This window comes from Lissotriton helveticus, chromosome 11 (assembly GCF_964261635.1).
Source record: "Lissotriton helveticus chromosome 11, aLisHel1.1, whole genome shotgun sequence".
In the NCBI taxonomy this organism is placed as follows: domain Eukaryota; kingdom Metazoa; phylum Chordata; class Amphibia; order Caudata; family Salamandridae; genus Lissotriton; species Lissotriton helveticus.
In genome coordinates this window covers 630,685,060-630,712,349 of record NC_136072.1, presented here as the reverse complement: position 1 = coordinate 630,712,349, position 27,290 = coordinate 630,685,060, and the positions used below count along the sequence as shown (strand labels likewise).

General features: G+C 43.8%; 1 protein-coding gene across 2 annotated transcripts in view; it reads right to left on the bottom strand.

Moving 5' to 3' along the window:
• Nucleotides 1-27,290, bottom strand: part of SCLY (selenocysteine lyase) — a 189,770-nt gene that overhangs the window by 115,459 nt on the left and 47,021 nt on the right. For both annotated transcript variants that reach the window (XM_078666457.1, XM_078666456.1), the window contains exons 7-8: nucleotides 5,045-5,209; nucleotides 4,852-4,958 (exon numbers count right to left, since the gene is read on the bottom strand). In XM_078666457.1, the coding sequence (XP_078522583.1) occupies nucleotides 4,852-4,958; nucleotides 5,045-5,209 (272 nt within the window). The remainder of the gene's footprint in view (nucleotides 1-4,851; nucleotides 4,959-5,044; nucleotides 5,210-27,290) is intronic.

Here is a 27,290-nt window from a genome sequence, read left to right as displayed (position 1 = left end):
CCCAACCACCCATTTCATTCACTGGGGAGGCTAGGGTCGTTAGACACACCACAGGGGGCGGGGCCAGCATTGTGTGGGGAAAACCCAGCCCATCCAGGACACAGGTACACTCCTCCCACACATCACTCCTGCTAATCTCACACTCCCCACCGGGCAGACCCATCCAGACTTCCTGGAGCCTGGCATGCCAGCCAGCTCCAGCCAATCACGCCCCAGCACCCTCACTGCACACATATCTCAATGTCCAGAAGTAGCACTTCCCTTCTAGACACATACATGCCACATACACCATCTCGCAGCATTCACTCTCACGAGTTCACACATACTAAACTCGAGCCTGCACTCCCCACGCATCAGGAACTACCAGGGACACACACATTCCCCATGCATTCCTATGGGAGGGCAGGCCTATCTCACACACGCACTCAGGGAGCGCACGCACTTTACACTGCGCCACAGTGTCAAAGTGCGCAAAGACCAGAAATCACTATACTTCAAGGCAAAAAGTTCAGGGGTGAACCTGCCACAAGGCCCAAGTCCAACAGTAGCCTTAATTATTTTTTTTGCTTAATTGAGAGTTTTTGTCTACCCATTTTAATTATGTTCTATGCATGTGCGAAGATACTCAATAAGAATTAATATTAACGAGGATTCAATTACAAGCAACCACTTCCATTGGCCCAAAAAATTGTTCAGGCTTCTTCTTAACTGTTCCATATATTGATGGAAATATTTTTTTACCTAATCTCAAATATACTGCTTTACTTTTTTTAACTTGCAACTTTCAAATCAAAAGTGATATGCCAACAGTACCTCAGTATTACTTATTTTTGCTCCATGGGGGTCCAAATCATCTATTCAGGTTCCCTGATTTGTGTTGTGGTCATTTGTAAAATATATAATAATTGCTATTACACGAATTTCTAAGACTGTTCTACTACTAGTAAGTTTCATCAATTATCTGCTTAAGTGCAAATGATTCCACAGTTCTGTCAATTGACATTTTACTGCGGTGATCATTATGTAAAGACCATTAAGTGGAAGGAGGTCTAAATCAGTTTCAGGTACATGAGCATGCCATCATTTAAGCTAAAAGAACAACGAAAATATTCCTGATCCATGGCGGGGCTCAATGCCTGAATATGGGCCACTGCAAATATCAAGAACCAAAAAATTTGAGAAGGGTCAAAGGAGATATATTTAAAGACCTATCATCCCATCTCCAACAACAGTCACTTATATACCAAAGGGGATGAAAAGGTCTAGAACGTGTGGTAACACAAGGAAACTACAAAAGAAGTGGATACTAGAGTGGCAGTTGGCCGAGATATTCCCATCAAACCACCCTAACTTGGCGGAGTTTCATCATATGGGATATTTGTAGGAGCACCCGACTCTACCGCCCAAACCATCAGCTGATGGTGCGGGAGTGGATGAAGATCTTACACTCGTGCCAAACTTACACTCATAGAGTGGTGATGAAAGTGTATGTGCAGTGCTGTGGTGAAAAAATGTTAAAATTAGCGACTCAGACAAGAGCACATTTAATAAAGAAAGTCCGAGTGTTAAAGTTAAAAACACGCCAGGTAGTTGGAGCTAATGACTACACTATGGCGCTGTGCAGGTGGTCAACATGTTTCAGCCCAATAGACGTGTCGTCAGGCTTTCGTCAGGACCAAAGATTTAAAGCTACTGCCACAAAAAGTGATTTATAACAAAGTGAAGTGAGAACATAAATAAAATGCAATCAGCTACCATGAACTTGGAGCCCCAATGTCCATATGTAGAAGGTATTTTCCTTTCACAATCCTGAAAATATAAACAAGATTATGTGCATTACTAATATATACCACAAATTCGTAGCAAAACATGTGTATACCACACCACAAACGGGATCAAGAGATATCCCGTCCAACAGTAGAGTCTACTTACTCATTCACAGAACACACTTCTTATGTCTGTAAATACTCACCAAGCTTTGCAAGGAAGTGGACCTCACCTCACCCGGCAACCGCTCGGGAATATGAGGCCCCGCTCTAAAAGTGCATAAGAAAGCAAAATATCCATAAGAATTATAAGCTTTCCACCACTGGTTGCAACAATTGTTATCCACCACCTATAAACTGTGAACTTGCTTAAAAAAGACCATAACACAACTAAAAGGAGGGGGGAGATGATGAATGTAGGTGATAATTAGCTGTGGCCAAAAAGAATTAGACTCAGGCCAGGACAGCTAAAACAACTGAGAAAAATACATAGATAGAGACTAACAGAGGTAAGCAAAGCGCTACCACATGACAGCAGAGAGCAGCAACGTGGGCATACAATCTACATCAATGCAGCACACTATCAGCATGTACAGCTTAGAGTCTCACTTTACCTGTCCGTCGGTACCTCTCTCAGGCGTCCGAGAGGAAGTGGAGGTACCGACCGGATCAGGAAGCCTGCTTTAAATACTACCGTCAATTGGTAGTTTACTCATTAATTAGCGCTAATTGTTCGCCAAAAACCGCGTCTTCAGTCGCAATGCGCATGCGCGTAGAAAACCCGCTACAGTAGTGCGGGGGAGCATGCGCCGTGTTATCAGCCTAAGAGAGCTCGCTACCCATGCGCGCATGCGCTCCAAGAGAGCCCGCTGTCTATGCGCGCATGTGCTTTACAAAAGAAGAGGAGAGGAACTGATCTTGTGAGCCTGAACATTTACAGCGCTTGAGAGAGGTACCGACGGACAGGTAAAGTGAGACTCTAAGCTGTACATGCTGATAGTGCACTGCATTGATGTAGATTGTATGCCCACGTTGCTGCTCTCTGCTGTCATGTGGTAGCGCTTTGCTTACCTCTGTTAGTCTCTATCTATGTATTTTTCTCAGTTGTTTTAGCTGTTCTGGCCTGAGTCTAATTCTTTTTGGCCACAGCTAATTATCACCTACATTCATCATCTCCCCCCTCCTTTTAGTTGTGTTATGGTCTTTTTTAAGCAAGTTCACAGTTTATAGGTGGTGGATAACAATTGTTGCAACCAGTGGTGGAAAGCTTATAATTCTTATGGATATTTTGCTTTCTTATGCACTTTTAGAGCGGGGCCTCATATTCCCGAGCGGTTGCCGGGTGAGGTGAGGTCCACTTCCTTGCAAAGCTTGGTGAGTATTTACAGACATAAGAAGTGTGTTCTGTGAATGAGTAAGTAGACTCTACTGTTGGACGGGATATCTCTTGATCCCGTTTGTGGTGTGGTATACACATGTTTTGCTACGAATTTGTGGTATATATTAGTAATGCACATAATCTTGTTTATATTTTCAGGATTGTGAAAGGAAAATACCTTCTACATATGGACATTGGGGCTCCAAGTTCATGGTAGCTGATTGCATTTTATTTATGTTCTCACTTCACTTTGTTATAAATCACTTTTTGTGGCAGTAGCTTTAAATCTTTGGTCCTGACGAAAGCCTGACGACACGTCTATTGGGCTGAAACATGTTGACCACCTGCACAGCGCCATAGTGTAGTCATTAGCTCCAACTACCTGGCGTGTTTTTAACTTTAACACTCGGACTTTCTTTATTAAATGTGCTCTTGTCTGAGTCGCTAATTTTAACATTTTTTCACCACAGCACTGCACATACACTTTCATCACCACTCTATGAGTGTAAGTTTGGCACGAGTGTAAGATCTTCATCCACTCCCGCACCATCAGCTGATGGTTTGGGCGGTAGAGTCGGGTGCTCCTACAAATATCCCATATGATGAAACTCCGCCAAGTTAGGGTGGTTTGATGGGAATATCTCGGCCAACTGCCACTCTAGTATCCACTTCTTTTGTAGTTTCCTTGTGTTACCACACGTTCTAGACCTTTTCATCCCCTTTGGTATATAAGCCACTGCAAATATCTCCTAATCTTATTGACTGAACAATGAGATTCGGAGACACAAGAAACAGACTCTTGGACATGGAGACAAGGACTACACACAGCAAATGAGCACTGCCAGGTCGGCATAAACAGACATGGGAACAAGGAGACCTAAATACTGAACATGAACAAATGGGCACTGGCTTAAGAGAGAAAGATAAGAAAGGAAATGGACGCTAAAACAGTCACATACGCATAGCACTCTATAAAATGGCTTAAGTCAAACCAGACATTTTAGCCCAGAGGAGAACTGAGAGCCCACGGCAATGCCAAAAATGTACAAATAACATATAGCATTACATGGCAGAACATAATCAGGGGAATGCCTGGGATTAGTCGCATCCAGTCACACTTGGTGACATTATCTTTGATGCAAGGTATCAAATAGTTGGGATTGAGGATGTCCCACTCTTTATCTCAAACAACGTTCTCTCAGCTGAGAAAAGGTCTCCACCAGCCTTGCAGTAATGCCTACTACCTACAAAGGCTGTGTGGCACATCATAATGTACCAATTTTCTGAGATCTATAAACTCATTTTTTAATAGTTTTATATTCTGCGAACTAGACCCGACTCAGGTCTCAGAGCGCTTTACATGAGCACCAATTTCGTTACAGAAGGACACATTCATTTTTGTTAGGCACGGGGAGATTGAGTGATTTGCCCAGATCACAGGATGTCGAGCGTCGTTGCAGAGACTCGAACCCGGTTCCCCAGCTTCGAGGTCGACCGCTCTAGCCGTAAAGCTACATCCTCTCCTCTTAAATGTTGGTGATCACAGCTCTAACTTAAAACCCTGAGCCATCAACAGGAACAAGAATTAGAGCATAATACTGAATAATACGTGGACACCGTTTCGGTAACAGTGCGCTTAACAAATGTGGAAAATAAATAAATAAATAAATCTAAATGAATTACTTGTCTCACTGTTCATCTCCTTACCCAGGTCGGAAATTCCGTTCTTGTCCTCCTCCAAACAGCATGGGGTGAAGTGGGGTGGACACATCAGGGCCTCGTACATAGAGTGCACCTATTCGGGGGGCATAGAACTGCAGGGATGTTAGAGAAAAGAGGTTAGTGGGGCGATGACAACTATGAAACAGATCAACATTTGAAATGGGACCATTCATCTTACCTTGTGCCCGACAATGGTGAGATAATCCACTTCCAACTCCTGCACATCTACTTGAACCTTCCCAAGTGCTTGTGCAGCATCTGTGTGAACCAAGATTCGAGGCAGTCCACACTCTACTCTCTTCTGGTTCAGGGTCTTTATTATGCAGCTGAGTTTCGAGACAGGCTGAAGAACAGGCATGGGATAAAACTACGTACTTGCAATAGCTGTTTTATAAACTACATCAATTAGATTTACAACCGTGTATATCTCACATTATGGGTGTGGTCAGAAAATGTAATCTGATTTTCTTAGTTAAACTTTTGTAATTTTGAGACCAGGCTACATAATGACATCGACAGTATAAAAATTGTTTAATATCCAATGAGCTCCTTAGATCACTGTTTTATACCAGTTGGCCACAAACAACATTAAAAAAACAAGCAATAAATATTCTGTAGTCATCTCTATCTATAAAACGGCTGCAAAATTATTGCTACAAGTGACTTTTGCAGCATGAATCACCTATGCATTCACATGCTGTGCATTATCTTCAAAGCAGTGCTGATTGTTTATCACTTACACACCTATATTTTCCTTCTGGGAGCATGGACATGCAAATGTAACTTGAAAATCTAAATAATAGTCTATTTTGTTGATTCGTACAACTGTTGGATCTATGTCATCTGAAGGAATCAGCACTGTTTTCCTATGTGTTGTGTATATACGAGGTGCAAGCTTTTTAGCTAAAATGGGCCGGTTACCTTGTGAGAAGCCATTCGTTACTATCTCCCACCTGGACCACTGAGATTACTAACAGCATGAGCAGACAACTACTGGCTGATTAGAATACTGTATTATAAGCAGGAAAGTGCCTGTTGTCCTGGAGTAATAAGAATCACACCTGGAGGATTTGCACATTATGCCCATCTATACCAATGACTACTCATTGTGATAACTTGTCGATCTCTTAGTTTGAACAAGTTATAGCATAAATGTATCTTCAACATACTGGGTTACCTGGGTGGAATCTGCTGGTTATAACCATGGGTCATTTAGTAAATATCACATGGTATTTGAAAAACAGTGTTCCCATCAGTGATTCACAAGTCGATGCAAGTTGACGGCAGAAGGATACTTAGACCAGCAAACATTTGGTGCCCAAATGACACATCAGAGCAAGAGTCCTTTAGAGTGTGTGAGCAGGACACTGAACAGCATTTTTTAAGCTACCCCCAAAAATTACTTCACCCCAAAACGTTCCTCTGTCAGTTCTGCTCTGATCCTTGAACTTGGGATAAGAATACCCTTCTTAACATCCAACCCAAATTAGCTTAATAGAGTAGCAAAAAACAAGTTGGGATCACTCAATGTATGAGTTTTAGATCAGGAAAATAAAATAAAATAAATGGCTTTATTACAAAATCTAAAAAAAACAAGCTGTACATATTAATTCAAAATATGACATGCTCAAATACAGGATACATAATCAGAAATCAGAGTTATTCTAAGACCTTCATTAACAGCAAAATCATAAGATAAACAGAGAGCATCCCTAGAGAAAAAGGAAAAGTCTCTAAAATGTCTGTAATAAATTGGACAGAGTCTATAGTACTAAAACGTTCAGGAAAATATCTGGCTTACCCCCAGATTCAAGGGTTTTTTATTCACCTTTTCATAATACAAATGCAGCAAATACTGCAAATTCAGCACAGTGTGACTAGTGCCAACACCTTTCAGGCAAATCAGGCATGAAATGTATTACTAAATTACATAACACTAACTTACTTTTAAGAAATCATTGAGCAGCTTCTAAGCTGTTGTTGTCCGGGGATGCGCACCATATTATGAAACATTTGTTCAAACAATGATCCATGCACTAGTGTATTCTACCAGGCCCACATCGAAACTAAAGCAGAAATGTCCTTGTGAACTAGAGACATTTGGAATACGAAGGTAAGTCCATTCACAATTAATGCATTCTAAGGAAAATAACCAGTCACATCACAGTGCTTTTTGATCCGTGGGGACTACGAGGAGAGAAGACATGGTGGGACCTCGATTGGGAGGGGGAATGAGCAGGAGACAGATGAACAGTATCAATATTAGCTAATGGAGTCTTTGTAAAAATGTGTCACAACTAAACTACAATAATAAACACACTTCTCAATGTCATGTTAAACTCGTTACAAGAGCACTGTTATTATTTCTGCATTTACATCTAAAATTCATCATAATAATCATTAGTATTCAATCGTTATTGTCACTCAAAATGATGCATTTAAAAAACGTCTACAAAAGCAATAATCAAGAGATTGCTGGAAGGGAACAGAGCATGAGTTGATTCTTCAAGAGGCCAGTATCCTTAGAAATCAACTCTGAATGCAGAAAGATTTCTGAATTTTTCTAACTAGTTAAAACTAATACTGCTAAGAATCGAGGCTTTCTTGTAGCACCCAGAAAAACTAACGTTTCTGTTGAATGGACGGTAGACATGTCTTCTTGTAGGTCAAGAGTTGTAGCCATGTGAGGAATTATTTCTGAATCCATTAAAGAATAAGAATATTGTTGCTGACATGAGCTTCACTACAAATATGTAACAGATCATCTCCTTCCGCCCACCCTGCTTGTAGTTTACTGGTTCTGAGTGTGTGTGTGTGGGGGGGGGGGGTAAGTGTCGCACAAGCAACAGATGTGGAGTTGTGTTTGAGTATTATATGAATGATGAGCTGTTTCTTTTTGAGAGCTGCTGTTTGTGACGGACCTTGTGGAGACTAAAACCGCCGGCCCGCTGCATAATAATCCCCTACCTCTCACGGCCCCCGCTGCGCGGGAGCCGTTCGTGCAAAGGACTACAGGGGAGGTTTTTGGCTGGAGACTGTGACCCTAAGCCTACCCGGGACTGCGAGGACCAGCAGCCACAGCGGCGCTGACAAGCCGCAGCTGGTCCTCTTCCCGACACCGCCCCTCAGCTGGTAAAACCGGAGTGGGACTTTGCATCCTCCGGTCTTCTGTGATCTGTTTCTTTTTGGGAGCTGCTGTTTGTGACGGGCCTTGTGGAGAGTAAAACCGCCGGCCCGCTGCATAATAATCCCCTACCTCTCACGGCCCCCGCTGCGCGGGGGCCGTTCGTGCAAAGGACTACAGGGGAGGTTTTTGGCTGGAGACTGTGACCCTAAGCCTACCCGGGACTGCGAGGACCAGCAGCCACAGCGGCGCTGACAAGCCGCAGCTGGTCCTCTTCCCGACACCGCCCCTCAGCTGGTAAAACCGGAGTGGGACTTCGCATCCTCCGGTCTTCTGTGATCTGTTTCTTTTTGGGAGCTGCTGTTTGTGACGGATCTTGTGGAGAGTAAAACCGCCGGCCCGCTGCATAATAATCCCCTACCTCTCACGGCCCCCGCTGCGCGGGAGCCGTTCGTGCAAAGGACTACAGGGAAGGTTTTTGACTGGAGACTGTGACCCTAAGCCTACCCGGGACTGCGAGGACCAGCAGCCACAGCGGCGCTGACAAGCCGCAGCTGGTCCTCTTCCCGACACCGCCCCTCAGCTGGTAAAACCGGAGTGGGACTTCGCATCCTCCGGTCTTCTGTGATCTGTTTCTTTTTGGGAGCTGCTGTTTGTGAGGGACCTTGTGGAGAGTAAAGCCACCGGGCCGCTGCATAATAATCCCCTACCTCTCACGGCCCCCGCTGCGCGGGCGCCGTTCGTGCAAAGGACTACAGGGGAGGTTTTTGGCTGGAGACTGTGACCCTAAGCCTACCCGGGACTGGGAGGACCAGCAGCCACAGCGGCGCTGACAAGCCGCAGCAAGTCCTCTTCCCGACACCGCCCCTTACTATTTAAACATTAGATTGTATGCGCACGCGGGACGCGCGCAGGTCAAAGCGCGGGGCTAAGCCCGGGCAAAGGGCGGGCCCTCTGAGGCTGAAGAAGGCTGTGCTGTGCCCACCCCTTTTAAAAAGCATTGTATATGTTATAACGTTTATTAGTAGGCTTGTGACTGTTTTATCGTGCATTACTGTTCCTGTGATACCCTTGTGCCCCCCCTGTACCTATTCGAAATGACGGCCAAAAAGCTTAGGTCTGGAAGAGTTCTGGTTGGAAGGTCGTGCTCCAAAACAAAATCTAATCTCCTTCGCAATAAGGTTAATCATGTTATACAACTTAAGGGTACCTGTCAGTTATTCAATCTCTGGGAACGGGGGAAAACTAGAGCATCAAATGTTGAACCTGCCCACGACGACACGGTAAAAGCTCCCTCTTCTCCGATGGGATTGAGTACTGTGGGTTTGGGGCATGAGAATAGCATGGTAAATAGAGCAATCACTATAGCCGCAGGAAGAGAGGGTTTTGCCTCTCTGAACAATTGTGTGTCTCCCACCTCGCATAAATCAGAAAATAAAAATACCCGCCTCCCTCTCCCCCTACAAATCCCCCCTGAAGCTTTTTTCCAAGTGGCGGGAGTGTTAGAGCATGTTTCTCTTCCTAAAACTAGTGAGCCCCCTTCTGAAAAATATGAACCAAGTCTACCTTCCCCCAGAGAAGTGCATAATAATGATCTAGCTTTTTCCGATTTGGATTTAGAGCTCCGTAAGAGATATATCGAGGTTGATACTGATAAGATTAGGGATGTTATAAAAACTCCTATAACACCAGTTCCACCGGTTTTCCATCTCTATAGCAGTACTCCCTCGAATATCTCCCAGTTAAACATCTCAACAAGCTCTAATCTTAATAGAACAGGTATTGATGCTTTGCTTCCTCCTAGGGTGGATAAACCTGTTTCCGATTGCCTATCCTCTCTTGAACATTTGCTCTCTTCTATCTTAGTATTATTGGAGAAATTTGTTGGGGGTTCTGACTGTGTATTGGAAACTGTAACCCAAATACTGAAGGTTTTATTACACGATAAATTTGAGGAGAAATCCTGCCCAAACTTAGATGCCGTGGGAGAAGATCCTGTAGAGCAGAAAACCTCTGGGTCAAAGATTGGGTTTCCTAATATTTCCCATCCCCTTAATGATGGGGAACAATTAGTCCCCCCCTTGAAAACTCCCATCTCAAATTGTGTAGTTGATATAGTTCCAGTAGTGGAGGTTTTACAAGAAATGGTGTTAAAGGATGATATAGAACCATCCCCAATAATAAAGGATCCATATGAAACGGACCCTAAGGAAGATAAGGAACTTTTTCCGATCTTTAATAAACAGCATAGTGTGGGTGACAAGGAGGTTCCAGAATCAGAAGGCGATAGAAAAAAGGGAAAGTTAAAAAGTATGGGACAAAAAAGAGGAGACTAATCAGAAGAATTGGAAAAAATAGACGGCGAAAAATTCTTTGGAAAGAAAATTTGGAAATGGTCTCAAATCAAGAATTACTTCAGGCCTCCCTGCTGGTACAAAAAGATCAAAGTGAGGACGCAAAAATAGCGGAGGATACCTCTACCCCTGCAACACAGAGCTCTGATTCCCTACCATCAAATCCTTGCTCTTCTGAGGGGCCTTTTATGGTTAAAGGGGACTTGTTAAATTCAATTCCCCAAAAAATGAGATCATCTCTATTGGTTCTGTATCCTCCACTCTTAATCCTTTGGCCAGCCCCTACTCCGTTAAAAGGGAAGGAGTAGCGGTTTGTCAAAAACCTCCTGAAATCCCCATGGACGAAAGCGTTGATACCTTATCCTGGATTTCTTCCCTTTATTTGATGCTGATTGCATTCTAAATAGATCATTGCTCCTTAAATATTTCCAGGAATCGGTAAATTTGAAATTGTTACAAACCGCAGATATAGATCTAGTACGGATTTTGAAGACAGAGGGTGGAAATTTAACGAGGGTAAAATTCTACTCTAAATTAGTGGTGAATCTAATTTTACAACGGTCAGAAGATTTCCAGAGTAGAGGGATTGATGTTATGCCTTTTTGGGGGAATTTCCCCTTTGTTAGACCCTCTAAGTCTTTAAGGCCTTTAGGGTCTTCTTTACCCCTCTTGCAGGTAGTACCTGGAAATATAGAACAAGCAGGCGGTTTTGATGATTTGAAAATTCGCTTATCAAAAGATCTTCGCCTTGTATCTTACCCTAATCCTCCTATGCCCCTCTCTCAGGATAAGGTTGAAGATGAAAGTCTTCCCTGGAACTGGTTACCTGGCGTTCTTTCGAAGAAATTGACCATTAAGTACCCTCCCAATCCTCACCTTTAGCGACAATATAATGTTACTATCTTGGAATTGCGCAGGGTTAAAGAATTGTCCTGAAAAAATTGAATTCCTCATGTCCCTAAAAGCCAGTGTGATCTGTCTCCAGGAGACTTGGTGTTCGGAGAAACTCCAGATAGGAAGGGATTATTTTGTTCTGGAGGGTCACGCTGTTCCCTCCAGGAGAGGCCATGCTAGGGGGGGAATTGCCTGTCTAATATCCAATCGGATAAAATGGAATTTCTCCCACTATTTGGATTCTTGTAATCTTTTTCAAGCTGTAACGCTGTTTAGCCATGACAACGTTGATGTATCTAAACCTTTAGTATTGATCAACGCTTATATTTCCCCCTGAAGTTAGTTTTAACGTAACTTTAAAAAGGGTTTTCGTCTATATTCAGAGTCTTAGGGAGAAATCTCCTCCCCCTAATATAATTCTAGTAGGGGATTTGAATTGCAAAATCTCTAATCTAAGCATGAGTCTGTTTCGCGATAAATATAAAGAAGAATCTTTTCATATCCCCCAAGCCCTCCTTCCCGAGAAGATTAAAACAAATAAGCGAGGGAAGATGCTTCTCAAAGAACTATCTGTAATGGATGGGATCATAGCGAATGGAAGGCTCCCTTCTGATTCCCCTGCAAATTGTACTCACAAATCTCATCACGGAGAATCAATATTTGATTACGTGATAGTTGAGAATTCTACCTTTGCCCTATTAAAGGATCTTAGGGTTACTGAAACGGTTTTTAGCGACCATAAATTACTTTTTTCATCTATGAATATAAATCCTCCGAAACCCGACCAATGGTCACTCAATAGTGACCAGGTAAGCTTTGGAGCGAAATCCGGAAGATGCTATTGGAACACAAAAGCTGAACAAGATCTGGAGAGTGTTCTTGACGCTGCAATTGATGACCTTGCTATGTGGCAGGGTTTTCAAACTGTGTGCTTCCAAGATTTTATGAAGTTAAGTGATTTCGGTGGCTAAAAAACCAAATAAGAAAAGGTGTTTTGCAGCACCCTCTTGTCCCCTACGTTTACTTAATATAGAAATAAATAAGCTAGTAAGGAAACAATACTTGCGTAAATCGGCAGAAGGATCACGCAAAGTAAGCTTATTAAAAAGAAGGAGGAAAAGGTTACAAGTGAAATTACAAAAAGAAGGGGAGGATACTATTTGGATAAAATTAAGAGAGGCTGCTTTTAAAGGGGAAATGAGACAGTTCTGGTCGCTTATAGGTGAGGGGTGTGGATCAAGAACAAGACCGCTTCCTATCCCCATAGAAGAACAAACATGGGTGGATTATGTCACAACCCTTTATGCAAATAATGGAGCGGCGGTTCCCCGTGTAGGTTTTACTGAAAGTGATCAGCCTTTGGATCCCTTATCTGAAAATGATATTGTAACAGCCATAAAGGAAATGCGCTCATCTGGGGCAATGGGGCCGGATGAACTTCCAATCTCTGTTTTAAAACAAAGCAGCGAAAATGGAGCAAATTGTTATGTCCTGTGTTCAACATTTGTTTCTCTAGCGGAAAGATTCTTCCCTCGTGGAAAGGGAGCATCTTAGTGCCCCTTTTTACAAAGGGTGATCGATTAGCTCCCCAAAATTATTGCCAAATTGCCTTGTTAGATGCAATCGGCAAAGTCTTTGCAAGATGCCTTTTGAAACAAATTAATGATTGGGTGGACCAAGCAAATATACTTCCCCTTGAACAGACGGGATTTCGAAAGAATCATGGTACATTGGATAATTTAACTGCTCTGCAGGTAATAACGGATAAATATGTCAGGGTTAGAGGTGGGGGAGTCTATGCTGCCTTCATAGACTTCTCCACGGCTTTCGATAAAGTTGACCGTCCTCTATTGTGGAAGAAATTACTTACTTTGGGTATGCCAGCTAGGCTGTTAAATCTAGTTCAGGAACTCCACTCTGAGACCTGGTGTAGAGTACTTCTGGGCGGGGAGTGAGGCCTATCCCAAGCAATTCCCTCAGCCAATGGTCTTAAAACAGGGCCCTCGTTATTTTCTCTCTATGTTTGTGATCTCCCCCAGACCCTATCCCTGAGCGAAGGAATTGCCCCCACTTTAGGGGACAAACTGGTTGCATGCTTAATGTACGCAGATGACATACTTCTTTTAGACCTTACTCCGAAGGGTCTCAATAGTCGTCTGCATGCCCTGCATTTATTCGCTGAGTACCACCATTTGAAGATCAAGATGTCTAAAAGCAAGGTAATGTGCATTACAGGGAAGAAAAAAACAAAATCGGGTAACTTCAGTTGGTTTTTAGGGAGTGAGAAATTGGAAATTGTAAAATCTTATGTCTTTTTGGGGAAAATAGTATGTGGTAACTTGAGAGACAAGGCTCACATAGATAGCAACATTAGGAAAGCCATGACTCAGGGAAATGGACTGAGTGCTCTTTATAAAGCCACCGGCAGAAGACATTTTGTCTATCTGCTAGAGGCCTTTCGAGCAAAAATTCCAGCTTCCCTGCTCTATGGCACTGAGCTAATAGATTTGAGGCAATGGGGTTTCCTAGATACTATTGAGGGTAGACTCTTGCGACATTTATCGTCGGTTAATAATGCCTGTACAGTGGAATCGCTCAGACTTGAATTGGGCATACGAAGTAGTTGGGTTCAGGCCCTGGCAAGAGTAATACGTTGGGTCTTTCACCTAGCCAAGGGCAAACCGGCTACTTTAAGATGTCTGATTAAAAAATAATTACTGGGTCCTATGAAAGAACATTCTTTACTTATAAAGAACTTCAGAAGGGCTGTTACGTTACTAGAATTGGAGGAATCAACTCTTTTTTTATTATCTTCACATCAGCTAAAGTTGTCATTAAAACGGGCTACATGGGAGTTAAGTTTTAGGAGGGATAGAGATGTCCTCATTACAAAGAAAGGTGTTACTGAGGTTATCAATTCTTACTTATTCAAACATATACAACCCTATGCATCCTGGACCCTCCCCCACGGCTTACGCCGTTTTTGGTTCCTCTTGAGACATGATCTTCTCCCTTTAAATAAATTATTAGCTAGATGGCATGGTTGTTCCGATAAATGTAATCTATGTAGCATTGACAGCTCAATCTAGGATATTACCCATATCCTTTTCATATGCCCTGCCCTAATGGTCCATCGTCGAAAGTGGGTGAGACCTATATGTTTAAAGTTAAGCATTTCCTCTGCCAAATCTCTACTCGATGCCATTTTCAACCCTCCCAATGAAATGTTCTGTTACAGAATTTTTAACTTTTTTATATGTTTCTTAGAATTATATTAATACATATGATTTTTACTTTTCAGTTTCTGTATAAATGGAATGTATTTTGAGGATGTTATGCTTTGTAATTCCTGTTGTCATTTATGTTTTGTTTATATGTGGATCTCAATTGAGTTCCAAATCATATTCAAATAAATTGAAATTGAATGAGCATATTGAATGAGCTTGCACTATATTGTAGTTCCCAATAATAATGGTTGACATGTAACCTCAAAAAGAGAGGGAGTGGTTTTCAGCTAGTCTGGGGCAGCATGCCTGTGGGGAGAGCCAAGAAGCATAATTGATCAAAAAGTAGATGAGTTACAGAAGTATTTGGAATCTATGACAGCACCAAAATTTGTTTCGCGAATAGAGGAGGAAGAAGAGAGGTGTGGGGCAAACTAGTAGAAGCAGATTGGTGCAGTGCTGTGAATGAGATTTTCGCATTGTATCATGTGGACATCCATGAAATCAGGCGAGTGAATGTCCAGCCAAATTACTGATTTTGTCTAGGAGAGTAAAGGCATGTACTGGAAGTTAAATGAGCAAGCTGTTATAAAAGCTCAGCATGAACACGACCAATTCTTTTATTAGGTACTAATAAGAGAATGAAGACAAGAAAGGGACAGATGTATCCCAAATACAGGCATCATTTTATCAACAGGAACATAAAACGCCAAGAAACCACGTAAGATAAACTATAATATTTTGTAATGTAGCTAAATATCACAATATTAGGATGTCAGACTATATTTTTCAGATCAGTGCTTCTCAAACGTTTAAGAATCACAACCCACTTTTTAGAACCACAAACTTTTATGACCCACCTAGCTTTAATGGCCAAGAGGCATGCAGTTTTTTTTATGTAACTAAAGCTTTTTGTGGCAGCGCACATGTCATTTACAAACAGCACATTTCCTTTTGAAATGGCCACTAAATTCGCAAAGACATACATTTTTACTGATGAAACTATACTGAACAGAAATTATATGTGGAAATCATGTTTAAGTGAATACTTATCAATTGTGCAGTGCACCATCAAGTAAAGTGTACCGATTTGTTTTGGTCGTATTACAATTGTTTCTTCCATCAAACTTCAGCATAAGAAAAAATGTGCTTCATTTTTGCTTTCTTAACTGATGAATATGTACAGTTAATTTACAGGTATTTACATGCTGGTGTGTGCTAAAGAAATACACCCTACAGCCTTTCTGTTCACACTCTGTACCTACCCCACCCAGGTTGTCATATAATTCACTTTACTTTTGTTTCTTTTGCTGCAAAGTGAGAGGAGTACTTTGTCAGAAGACGCAGCCTGACATTTGACCCCTGCCTTTGAAGCGCTACAAATGCAACAAGTTAAAGACAGAGTTTAAGGGCATCTTGTTTATTATTTGGATTTTCACAACTCACCAAAAAATTGGCTCGGGTTGTGACCCTTAGTTTGGGAAACACTGCTCTAGATGGCACTTTTCAAGTCACCACTATTACCATTCACTGTCTAAAACTTCAGAGAGGACACTGAGGAGCACAAGACCTGCATGTAGACATGTATGTACTGGTTATACTGGCAGTCCACCAGTCTGCACATAAAGAGTGGTATCAACCATGATTTACTTATTTATTCGAAAATTGTATATAGGATTCCTGAATCAAAGGGTTTGGAGGGTCTTACAGATAACTAAATTACTCACCGGAGAGAAACATTCTGAACAATATGATGTATAGCAGATGAATCAATGATCTTTAATGGAACTTATAAAGTAGATTACAGGTTACACTGGAATTCTGGTAGATAAGTGGAGGGTTTTAAAAATGCAAGAAGTAAATGGTTAAGAAGCAGTGGAAAGGGTGTGGTTTTAAGTGCTTTCTGAAATTAAGAAGCATGTTTATTTTCAGATGTGAAGAGGTAGATAGTTTCAGATGATAGTTGGGGTTTCACGGAAGGCCTCCTCTTCTTTCCCCAGATTCAAGTTAGAGTCTGCGCCCAGTAACAGCAGGGTCGGGGATAGATCGATCTTATGACCTAGCAGCCCTCCCAGAATTTCTCTATCTCAGACCTGACTGGGGCAAGAGAGCTACAGTTAAAAAACATATGCAGTAGATCAGATCTGCTTGTCCAACGCTACATCTGGGACATCTATCATCTTCCCTGACCCCCCGATCAAATAATTTAGCCGGCGTGTAGTAGAGGTCAAACACTGTTTTATAGTGCTGGGCCTGCAAGTTTGAGGCCCGAAAAATCTTTTTATTCAGATGTAGTGCAAGGTCGAGGTCAACATCGGGGTTCCCCAGTTTCACTGCCCAGGCTGATTCTATCTTTTCTAAGTCATCTTGAATTCCAGTAAGAAAAAGATTATATATAATCTTTATCTTCTTACAACCCCTTGTCAGCAAATCCAACAGGGGGATATTTTCCGGAGGCGGCGGTTTGGGTCTTAATGCCTTCAGGGACCGTATCATTTGGCCGTACAAAAACCAATGGTTAGGTGGAATTCCAAACCTACACTGCAGGACATCAAAGCCCAGTACCCCGTCACCCTCCATAATATCCCCCAGTGTCTTAGTCCCCATCCCCCTCCAATCCTTCAGGGTCCTATCTGCTGCCAACTGTGGGAAGAGGCTGGAGTTACATATATGAAGATATGAGTTAACCATGGGTATATTAAAAGCCTTTAAGCTAGCTTTCCAAACCCGCCACACCGCGTCCAAGATCTTAAATCTTGCCTTGTTGTAAATTCTACGGTCGACTTCGCGCAGCAGAAGGCCAAGAGCCTTTCTCCCTAACAACAACTCAAAGATAGATGGAGGTATCTGAGCATCAATACTTGCTTCCCCGGGGCTCGTCTCAGAATAGAAAAGAACCGGCATTTGAGTCAAGAGACAGGTCCAGTGATATAATCTTAAATTTGGCAATGCCAGTCCGCCCCTATCCCTAGGAAGTGACGGCAAATTTGTAGAGCGCCTGACCTTCCCATACTGCCAGATAAATCTGATGAAGACGGATTCCAACTTTTTAATTATTTTCTCCTCTAGAAATAATGGTATAGCCCTAAAGAGGTACAACACCTTGGGAAACATCGTCATTTTTAATGCGTTCACCCTCCCTATCAAAGATACTTGTAACACATCTATTCTTCTCAATTCAGCCTCTATAGAATTAATAAGCGGGATATAATTTTCTTCAACTATTTTATCGACTGAGGAGTTAATTTTCACGCCCAGATATGTAGCAGCATCCACGAATCTAGAGTCTGATTTAATGATATTTTTAGTACAAATTATCTGAGTTTTTCCTTCATTTAGCAGGTACCCAGATCGACAACCAAATCGCTTTGCGAGTTCAGCCAGAACGGGCATTGCCTGCTGAGGATCAGTCGTAAAAACCGCAAGATCATCCGAGTAAGCCAACATTTTATTTTCGTAGCCGTTAAAGACCACGGGCCTAATTCTAGGGCATCCTAACATTTCTTGGATGAAAGGGTCAATATAAAGAGATAAAAGGATCTGGGAGCAGGGGCACCCTTGGCGCGTTCCTCTCTTTATGGCAATTAACTCAGACTTCTCGCCCATAACCGTCACTCTCGCTACCGGGTCTGAGTACATAGCCTTGAGAGCTCTGATGGTGTTGACCCCAAAGCCTCGCCCTACCAGGATACCCCAGAGAAAGCTCCAAACCACACGGTCAAAAGCCTTCTCTGCGTCGAGCAGGATCATGGCCATCTCCCCCCCCGTGGCAGCATGGGCATCAAACAAAGCTATAGCCCTTCTTGTATGATCCGTCGTACCACACCCCGAAACAAACCCATGCTGCCAAGGGGAGACAAGACCGCCAATGATCCTGCCCAGCCTTCTCGCCCAAATCTTAGCGTACAGCTTGGTATCTGCATTATTCAGAGATACTGGACGGTACGATCCCGGGTTCTCACTAGGTTTCCCCTTCTTGTGAAATATAATTATATTGGTTTCTCTCCACAAGTCCGGAATCACCCCTGAACACAATACCCCATTAAAGAGATCCATTAGAAGCGGGTTTATCTCTTATTGAATGCATTTGTACACCTCCAAGGGGATACCGTCTGGTCCGGCTGCCTTACCAGAGGCAAGTTCCTGTATTGCAGTCGTGACCTCCAACTCGGTTATATCCTTATCTAATTCTTCTGTAGCTGAATCATCTAACCGCGGGGCCTTGTCCACACAATCTTCCCCCTGACTTCCAACCTGCTCTTCCTCATTACACAGTGTATGATAGAAATTTCTAAACACTTGTAGAATTTCCTTAGCCTCAGTGTACTCCTTACCACCTTCAACTATCTTGGTAATTACATTTTTAGACTTTTCCTGTCTTAGACGTAGGGCTAGGGCTCTACTTGCATGCTCGCCAGTTTCATACCGCTTAGCTCTGGATGCTTGAAACTCCCCAATCGCCTACTCAGTAACCACTTTCTGCAGCTCTGCCTTAATAGTCTGAAGTAGCCTTTGGCTGTCACTACCATCCCTTCCAAGGGCAATTACCTTTATATGATCTTCTTCAACAACAGTTAATTTCTCCAATAGTCGCTCTACCTCCCGCCTATCTTCCTTTCTCAGCCTGGCTGAGAGACTTATTGATTCGCCCCTTAAGGCCGCTTTATACGACTCCCAGACTACATTACGAGAGAAGCTATATCTATTGGCAGCAAAATATTCGCCAGTCCACTTCAAAATGTGTTCGACAAATCTTTTATCCACCAAAAGTCTCCTTTCAAATGTCCAAGGAGTCCTTTGGCTTTCAGCAAAAACCCTTTCATATGACACTACCAGCGGATTATGATCGGAGATCGTTCTCGGCAGTTTGAATATGCCCACTTTATTAATTTCAGAAGAGGAGATAAAAAAATAGTCTAATTTAGTATATTTCTGATAGGCGTTTGATAAGTAGGTGAATCCAGAATTGTGTGGCTCTTTAGCTCCCCATACATCCATCAATCCAAGCGACCCCATGAGGGCCTTTATTGCCCTAAAAACTCTAGGTTTCCGCCCAGCATAACTTACCCTATCATCCAAATTCACAGGGATATTTAAATCTCCACGCAATAATAACGGTGTAGGGCAACTAACTAATTCCACTTCTAGAAAATCATAGATCTCTGGGTCATCTTCATTAGAGCCATAGACTACACACATTGTAACACCCAATTCCAACTCCACTATTACCCATCTGCCTTAGCTATCTACCTTAAACTTTTTCACCCCTCCCAGGGTCTTCCTAACTAAAATTGCAACCCCCCTAATTGTCGAGGTTTGTGATGAACAAGCAGCCAGCTCGAACCCATTAAGAAACAAAAGACTCCTCTTTGCCCATGGAAGATGCGTCTTTTGGAGGCAAAGGATGTCAATTCTGTTAAATTTCACAAAATAAGCCAATATTTGGCGTTTCCTCCAATCGTTCAATCCTCCGGCATTCAGAGTGCAAATTCTAACGTTTGCCATCCTGGCATTTAGCTTGACCAACCATAACGGCCTGAACCTCATTCTGCCTGTCTTTTATTAAACAAACTCTCTGATCAAAAAAAACTTACAAAAATGCACCTTTCACTCCCATTTTCTTGTTTACCCCGTGAACACCCTCACACCCCCCTCTCTTCCCCACCCGCCCACGGTGCACCCCATCCCCCCCTCCTTCGACCCCCCCCCACTCTGTGAAGCGCACAGAGCTAGTCTGTGCATGTGATGGACATGCAGTGTTCACGGTGAGGACAATGCAAATAACCACTTTAATACTAACCAAAATGAGCCCAAACATTAATAACCAAAACATCCAACTTCGCAGCCAGAAACCATACACCTGGCATTGATACTTTGCATACATTTTCTAAAGCTTTGGCCCATCTTATTTGCTCAGATTGTCCAGCTACTCTTTGGCCTTAATTTCAGAGGAGAAGTACACTGTCCTCCCATCGTTAATGATTTTTAGCTGCGCCGGGTTTATCAAAAAGGCTTGAAGTTTTTTGTCCTGGAAGGCCTTAATCATGCCCCTGAGCCTCTCCACGGTCACGTGGCAGAAGTCGGGGCGAACGAAGAATGACACTCCGTCACTGCTTCTCCTGGCGTCTGGTCTTGCCCTTTCTGCAATAGCCTGCCTAGGGATAAAATTCCCGAGATAAATCAAAACTGCTCTGGGTTTGTCTCCTTCCTTGGCATTCCTTCGTAATTTAAAGGGAGTGCGATGCACTCTCTGTAGCTCATTCGGCCAGTCCCAACTGTACAATTCAGGGAAGGCTTGCTGGAAGAGTTTAATAATATACGACCTAATGTCCGAGCCCTCGACCCCCTCCGGGATTCCCAGGACCCTCAGATTGTTCCGTCGGAGCCTATTTTCCATCTCCTCCACCTTCCATTGTATGTCCACCACCTGGGAGCAATGGGCCTCAACCTTAGTGTCGGCTTCAGCCACTTCGGCTTCGGTGGCTACCACCCGCTCTTCCAAATTTGAGACTCTGTCCCCAGTACTAGCACAAGTCTTAGAGAGCTTCCTCACCACGCACTGCAACTTCCTCATTGCGGCCTGGGATTTGCGATTGTCTTGGCGCGTCTCCTCCCTATGTGCTATTATTTCCTGATGTATAGTTTCCAAAAGGGACATTTGTGAAAGTTCCACCCGTGGACTACCCTGTAGGGGCAAGGCGGATGAATGATCCCAGCTCAGTTCACGTTGCGCGAGTGCCTGACCTCTAACTGCCGCTAGAGACTTTAAACGCGGTCGCAGGTTGGTCGAGCTCGGGGTCACTGTCTGAATCCAAGTATGAGCTATGTTCGTCATCGTCATCTGACCAACCTACCCCCTTTGAGACCGAGAAGAAGGCTTCACTCGGGGCTTTCTCTTTTTCAAAACCGCCTCCGCCAGCTGCTCCGCCTTCCGGTGCCCCGGGCTCTGATACCAGGGGATCCAATGTTGCCTCCTCTGTGGGTTCCGCCATATTAGCATCTGTAGTTACCTGAAGCACAGGATAAGAGCTGCCCACCGTTTGTTCTACAGCCGGGGGCCCTGGGTTAGTCCCAACCTGCTCCATTGTGCCTGGTATTTCTATTACTGGGGTCGTTGCCTCAGCCGGGCACACACCTTTGCATTGGGTTCCCACCGCAGGCACCAGAGTTGCTTGTCCTAAGAGTTGGGCTGCGTTAATGGGGGCTTCAGCTGAAGAAGCAGTTTCCTGATCAGCCGGCATGGTTAAATCGCTCCCCCCCCAGATCTTTGGCTCCCATCTCCTTCTCCTTACCCGCTTTGATGAATAGGTCTGCTATGGAGGCGCTAGCCAGTCGGGTCTTAGGAGCACCCTGCTGCCTTTTCTTTGGTTGTTCCACCGGGGGCACAGCATCGCTTCGTGTGTCTTCTGCTCCCTCAGCTTCGGCCCCTTCCCGCGGGGCTTTTTTTCTTCTGAGCAGCCGCTTTTGTCCCCTGATTCAGTTTAGGGGCCATAACGTTCTTCTGGAGCCAGCTCCTCTGTCGGTACAAAAGGGGGTGGTAATGGACGGAGCATCTGAACCAATCAAACACGCACACCCAGTCAAAAGATCTGGGTTTAATCCATCACCGTTCTTTAGCCCACTCTGCCACCCCAGTTCAGACATGGCTATATGCAAATCAGTCTGACCCTGTGCCTCATGGGAACAGTCCAGCCCGAACTGCCAAGCCATGCCTTCCCTGGACCGGAAACAAGCTTCCGAGGACCAGTTTTTGGCATTACAGCCGTCTTCAGCCCGGCTTGCTTGAATCCAGTGGCAAAGTGAGCAAAGGACTCACGTCTGAGCATCCCTGCCACACTTATGGCGGCCAAAAGCGGTGCAAAAGGGGGTGGTAATGAGTCCCTTGATCACTTTGCCACTGGATTCAAGCAAGCCGGGCTGAAGACGGCTGTAATGCCAGAAACCGGTCCTCGGAAGCTTGTTTCCGGTCCAGGGAAGGTATGGCTTGGCAGTTCGGGCTGGACTGTTCCCATGAGGCACAGGGTCAGACTGATTTGCATATAGCCATGTCTGAACTGGGGTGGCAGAGTGGGCTAAAGAACGGTGATGGATTAAACCCAGATCTTTTGACTGGGTGTGAGTGTTTGATTGGTGCAGATGCTCCGTCCATTACCAACCCTTTTTGTACAGCTCCTCTGTCGGGGCGCGATCCGAACACCTTTCTCGTCAGAGCCATCTCCGAATTCCGCTCTGGGCTCCGCTCTACTCCGCACCTGGCTCTGCTCTCCCAGCCCAGCGAGACGATTCCGACTGGGGGAGAGAGCTTCCAATGCATACACCAATGTCCAGAGAAGTTGCTTCGCTGATCCTCGGCAGGTAAGAGCCGTCAGCATCCCCCTTTGATTCCGGATTTCTGTGATGCTCTGCTCCTTCTTTTCACCAATATCACCGGGCAGGCTCCTGGCTGTATCGCTATACCGCCACCGTTGGGCTCTGTACCTTCGCGTCCTCACCGCAGCACTGCTACAGCCACACTAAGCGGCCGCCATCTTGCTTCCTCAGGTAACCCCTATTCCCCTTTTCCTCTTCTTTCCATGTAAGTATTTCCCATTTTTGATTTCTACGCGTGCTGTGTTCATTGAGAAATAGTTCATCATCACTTCTCTCTTTTCACCCTGTGGTTAGTGGCAGGGCCTCATCAGTCTCTCCTTCAATCTCCAACCAATAGTGTCGCAACCAGGAGCCCCAGATCTTTAAGAACTTTTTAAGGTACCCTCTCGCTTTGTATTTTACCTTTTCTGCACCTACGTGTACGTCCATACCTGCTCTCTATTCCATCAATCTGGGAGGAGTCAGGACAGCTCAGTATTTGGCTATGTCTCTCATAGCAACTATAAGCCCTAAGTTGGAGAACAGGAGCTTGTTTTGGGGAATATCAATCTCTGAGGGTATTCCTAACAAGATATACTTAGCGTCCATCGGTAGCTGTTCCCCCACTACCTTGCTGAGTTCTGCTATTATTGTGATCCCATATGACTGTATATAGTGACAGTCCCATCACATGTGTATATATGTACCTCTTCCTGTCTTGCAATGGAGACATTTGGGTGTTGCAGCCCTCCTGATTCTGTGTAGGCGGGCCCTATCATAGTATATCCTGTGAAGGACCTTAAATCAAATCAGCCGCAGCCTTTAGTTTATTGGCCACCTCTATTGGATGCATTAGTGCGGCCTACCAGTCAATATCATCCCTTTCCCCTGTGGTGGATTCCCATTGGGTCCTTAAGGCCTTCAAATTGTTAGGTATGTTGTTTCTTAGTGTTTTATATGTCCACAAGATGGCTTTGTCAAGTATTTCCACTTGGAGCAGTCTCCCCTCCAGGAGTGCGTACTCGGGGAGATTGTGTGGGCCCAGCCCCTCCACCCTCCATCCATGTTGCAATTGTAAGTATTTGAACCGTTGGGTGTCATTCAGCGAATATACACGTTGGAGCGAGCTGAAGGAGATCAAGGATCCATCCTTCAGGAGGTCGCCCAGTCTGGATATCCTGATTGTGTCCGAGGTCTGGAATCTCCATTGCTGGCAGGCGCGTTCCCTCCTTTAGGGTTTCACAAGTTAGTCTTTTATAGCAACCCATTTGTAGTTCCGCCCGCTTCCAAGCTTCGACCATCCTTTGTGTTGCCGGCAGTAATTTTCTGACTTGCATGCCCCCGTAGATTTAATGCGGATATGCACAAGTTTGGAACTGGCGCCTTTCTTAGATGGTCGCCCAGCAAGTCTTCCCATTCATTAATTACTAGTAAGTGGGCTACCTGATTGTAGGATCTGATGTCTGGGAGCACAACACCCCCATTGTACTGATTGTGCTGGAGTGTCCATAGTAGAACACAAAAAAGTACCAACCGCACTTATTTTTCCTTCAATTCTTCTGGTGAAGGAAGAAACACAAACCAGTATTGCTCATAGGTTTGTTGGGTATTTCTTACCCTTTTGAATTTATTTCTTTTTTTTTAAATTGTTGCAAGAAGAAATTTTATGTGTGAAAAGGAACACAAAACATTTAAGACATTTATACATAAATACAAAACATTATTCACATATATATATATACACTGTACAATATTCACTTACTCTGATTAATGTACACAGATCCTTGTCTAAATTTGACAAAGTGACTCTCAGTATCTGTCTTCATTCAAAGCATATTGATGCAGACAATCAAAATGTACTCAAATAAATATATATAAACCATATCTCAATTCATTGGTCTATAAATCAAATTGATGTCGCGTTTTATATGCCTACGCGTTTCGAACCAGTTGATTTGAATTCCTAGGTTCTCATCAGGGCTCTGTCTCTTAGTAAGTATCTGTTTCTCCAGCAGCCGCCGGTCTACAGGTTTTGGGGCGTTATTGTCCTTTTGTCAATCTTGTTCCTTTTTCTTGGTTCAAAGGCTCCTGGACTTTATTTTGTCCTCTTTCTGAGAAGGTGCTCTTTCAATCTTTATATGGGCAACCTGTTGAAGTATTACTATGTCACTCCGCCCTTGCGTGATCGTGACGATACTCCAGTGTTCAGTAATCTTTCTTTTATCTGTGCTCAAAGAGGGGTGCTCCGCGTCTAGTTCCGTTTTTGGCTCGCGCACTGAAAGCGGATCGCGGGGGCACTCGCTTCAATCACCTTTCTCTGTATTCGGCGGACCAGCGACTGAATCAACAATCTCTGTCCATAGTGCCACCCTCAGGTGTCCTTCGTTTCATAGGAGTGTGCGTATCTCTCCATCTATTGTCACAAATATATTCTCCTGAATCTTATAGTATGTCTTTAGAAGAATGTAAAGCAGCTTCAGCAGCGTGGCCATTTTATAATGGCCTCTTTGTCTAATAGTGTCAGGAAGAATAATCTCCACCTTACAACGTGTCCATGGAATTCTATCAGTACTCTCCAGATGTTGTGGGTGAGACTCACGGTGGTGTTTGTGTTTACATAGATTCCTAGATATTGAAACCTGTCCCTATCTATGCGGAAGTGTCCGGGTAGGTCTCGTGCACTTAAGGGTCGGCATAATGGATAGAGGCTTGACTTGTCTCAGTGAATTCTATATCCAGAATAGGCCCCATAGTCCTAAAATATCAAAAGTATAATGGAAAGTATCATGAAAGGGTTAGTAACATACAGAAGGATGTCGTCGGCAAACAGTGAGATCCGTTCATTTCTAAGTGTCCTTGATTCGTCCTGGAAGCCTCCTATGCCGGGGTGCGCTCAAACCATACAAGCTAGTGGTTCCAATATAAGCGCAAATCGGAATGGGTACAGCGGACAACCTTGTCTAGTGCCCCTGTCAATAGGGAAATCTGCCAACATTGCTCGTTCATCCACACTCTAGCCCATGGCTGGGTGAATAATAGGTCTACTCATGCTAGGAATAGGGTTCCAAATACGAAGAATGTTTCTGATCTGCACATTATTCTGTATTGTCCTATTTAATGCGAGTCTTCATGTCACTGATGATTCTTTATGCATCTGCACCTTATAATTTCTACACCACACCTTTCACATTTCTTTTAATAAATCTTTAAAATGTCAAATCCTGCTCTAAAACTCAATTATTGATTCTGTCCTTATTTAAATTACTGTATTTTTAAATGTTGTAAGGTGCCTTATCTCAGGGGCACATTTACTCATGAAACTGAGGTTTAAGACTGCCTCCGATTCATCCATCTGTGGGCATGCTATTGAAGTAATATTTTGGGGTGTATAAATGTACAGGTTCCCCCTGTGCTCACTAGGGGAGCTGTTTAGTCAAATGAGTTCCCTGGAGTCCAACAATTACAGAAGTCAATGCTACTCAAGGGGACTGATGCAAAGGGGGAGTAAGATTTTCCAGAGCGGATTTGAAGATACCAGTGGGAATGGGGCCGCCCACTACAGTCACTGATGCTACCAGTCTCAACTAGGAACTTCAAGCAGCGATATCTCCAGTGTTATAAAGATAGTTTGGTTCTGTAGCCAGGGTGGCTTTCTTTAGTCAGAGGAATTGGGTCCAAAGCTAGAGTGTGAATTCTGACTGCTTCCTAGTCCTTCTTGGGCCGAAGGGCAGAAGAATAAGGCACCCTATTTGCCTTAGATAGGTCAGAGACAGTGCAGGATCACCCTTGCATCAAAGACATGCTACAGCAGCTTAACAATCAAAATGTCCTCTTGCTTCCTCCTTGGAAGTTGAGCTGTGATAATCTCATGACTCTTTGCCAGAGTCAGTCTATGATCTCCCCTCAGGAAGATCTTTCCGGTCAGCTGGGCCTTGTGTCGGTGTTCCTAGGGATCACGCCACTACACATGTATGTGCAATTCAGATCCTCAGCACGTAGATAAGGCACATCCTTCACTAGGTTGCAGCTACAAGGCAAATCTGCACATGTTTTCTAATTTCACACTTTGCCCTAATCTAGATGGAGGGTAGCATTCTAGCACATAGTCAAATCATGATTTGGTGTCTTCCGTGCCTAGCAATTATGTGCAGGCCTCCACCTTCCAAGACAACAGAGATGAAACCAAGTATTGATTTGGAGAGGGGTCGGTCATGTATTTTAACCCTCTTTTGGTCAAAGGGGGTGCAAAAGCCACATGGTTGTCTCATTTATTCAAACTGTTGTGTGCTCCTTCAGTCCTGAAGGACTGTTCTGCCCTTGATGCTGGCATGGAGTTTGCTGATGTCTGAGCCCTGAAAACCAGTCAGACCAGTTCTGACAAATGACAGTCGTATTTGTATTTACTTCATATGAAGGCCTGCATGATCTTCGGTTGTCAGAGAGATTGCCACAACACAGGAAATTAAGGACAGAAGTCTT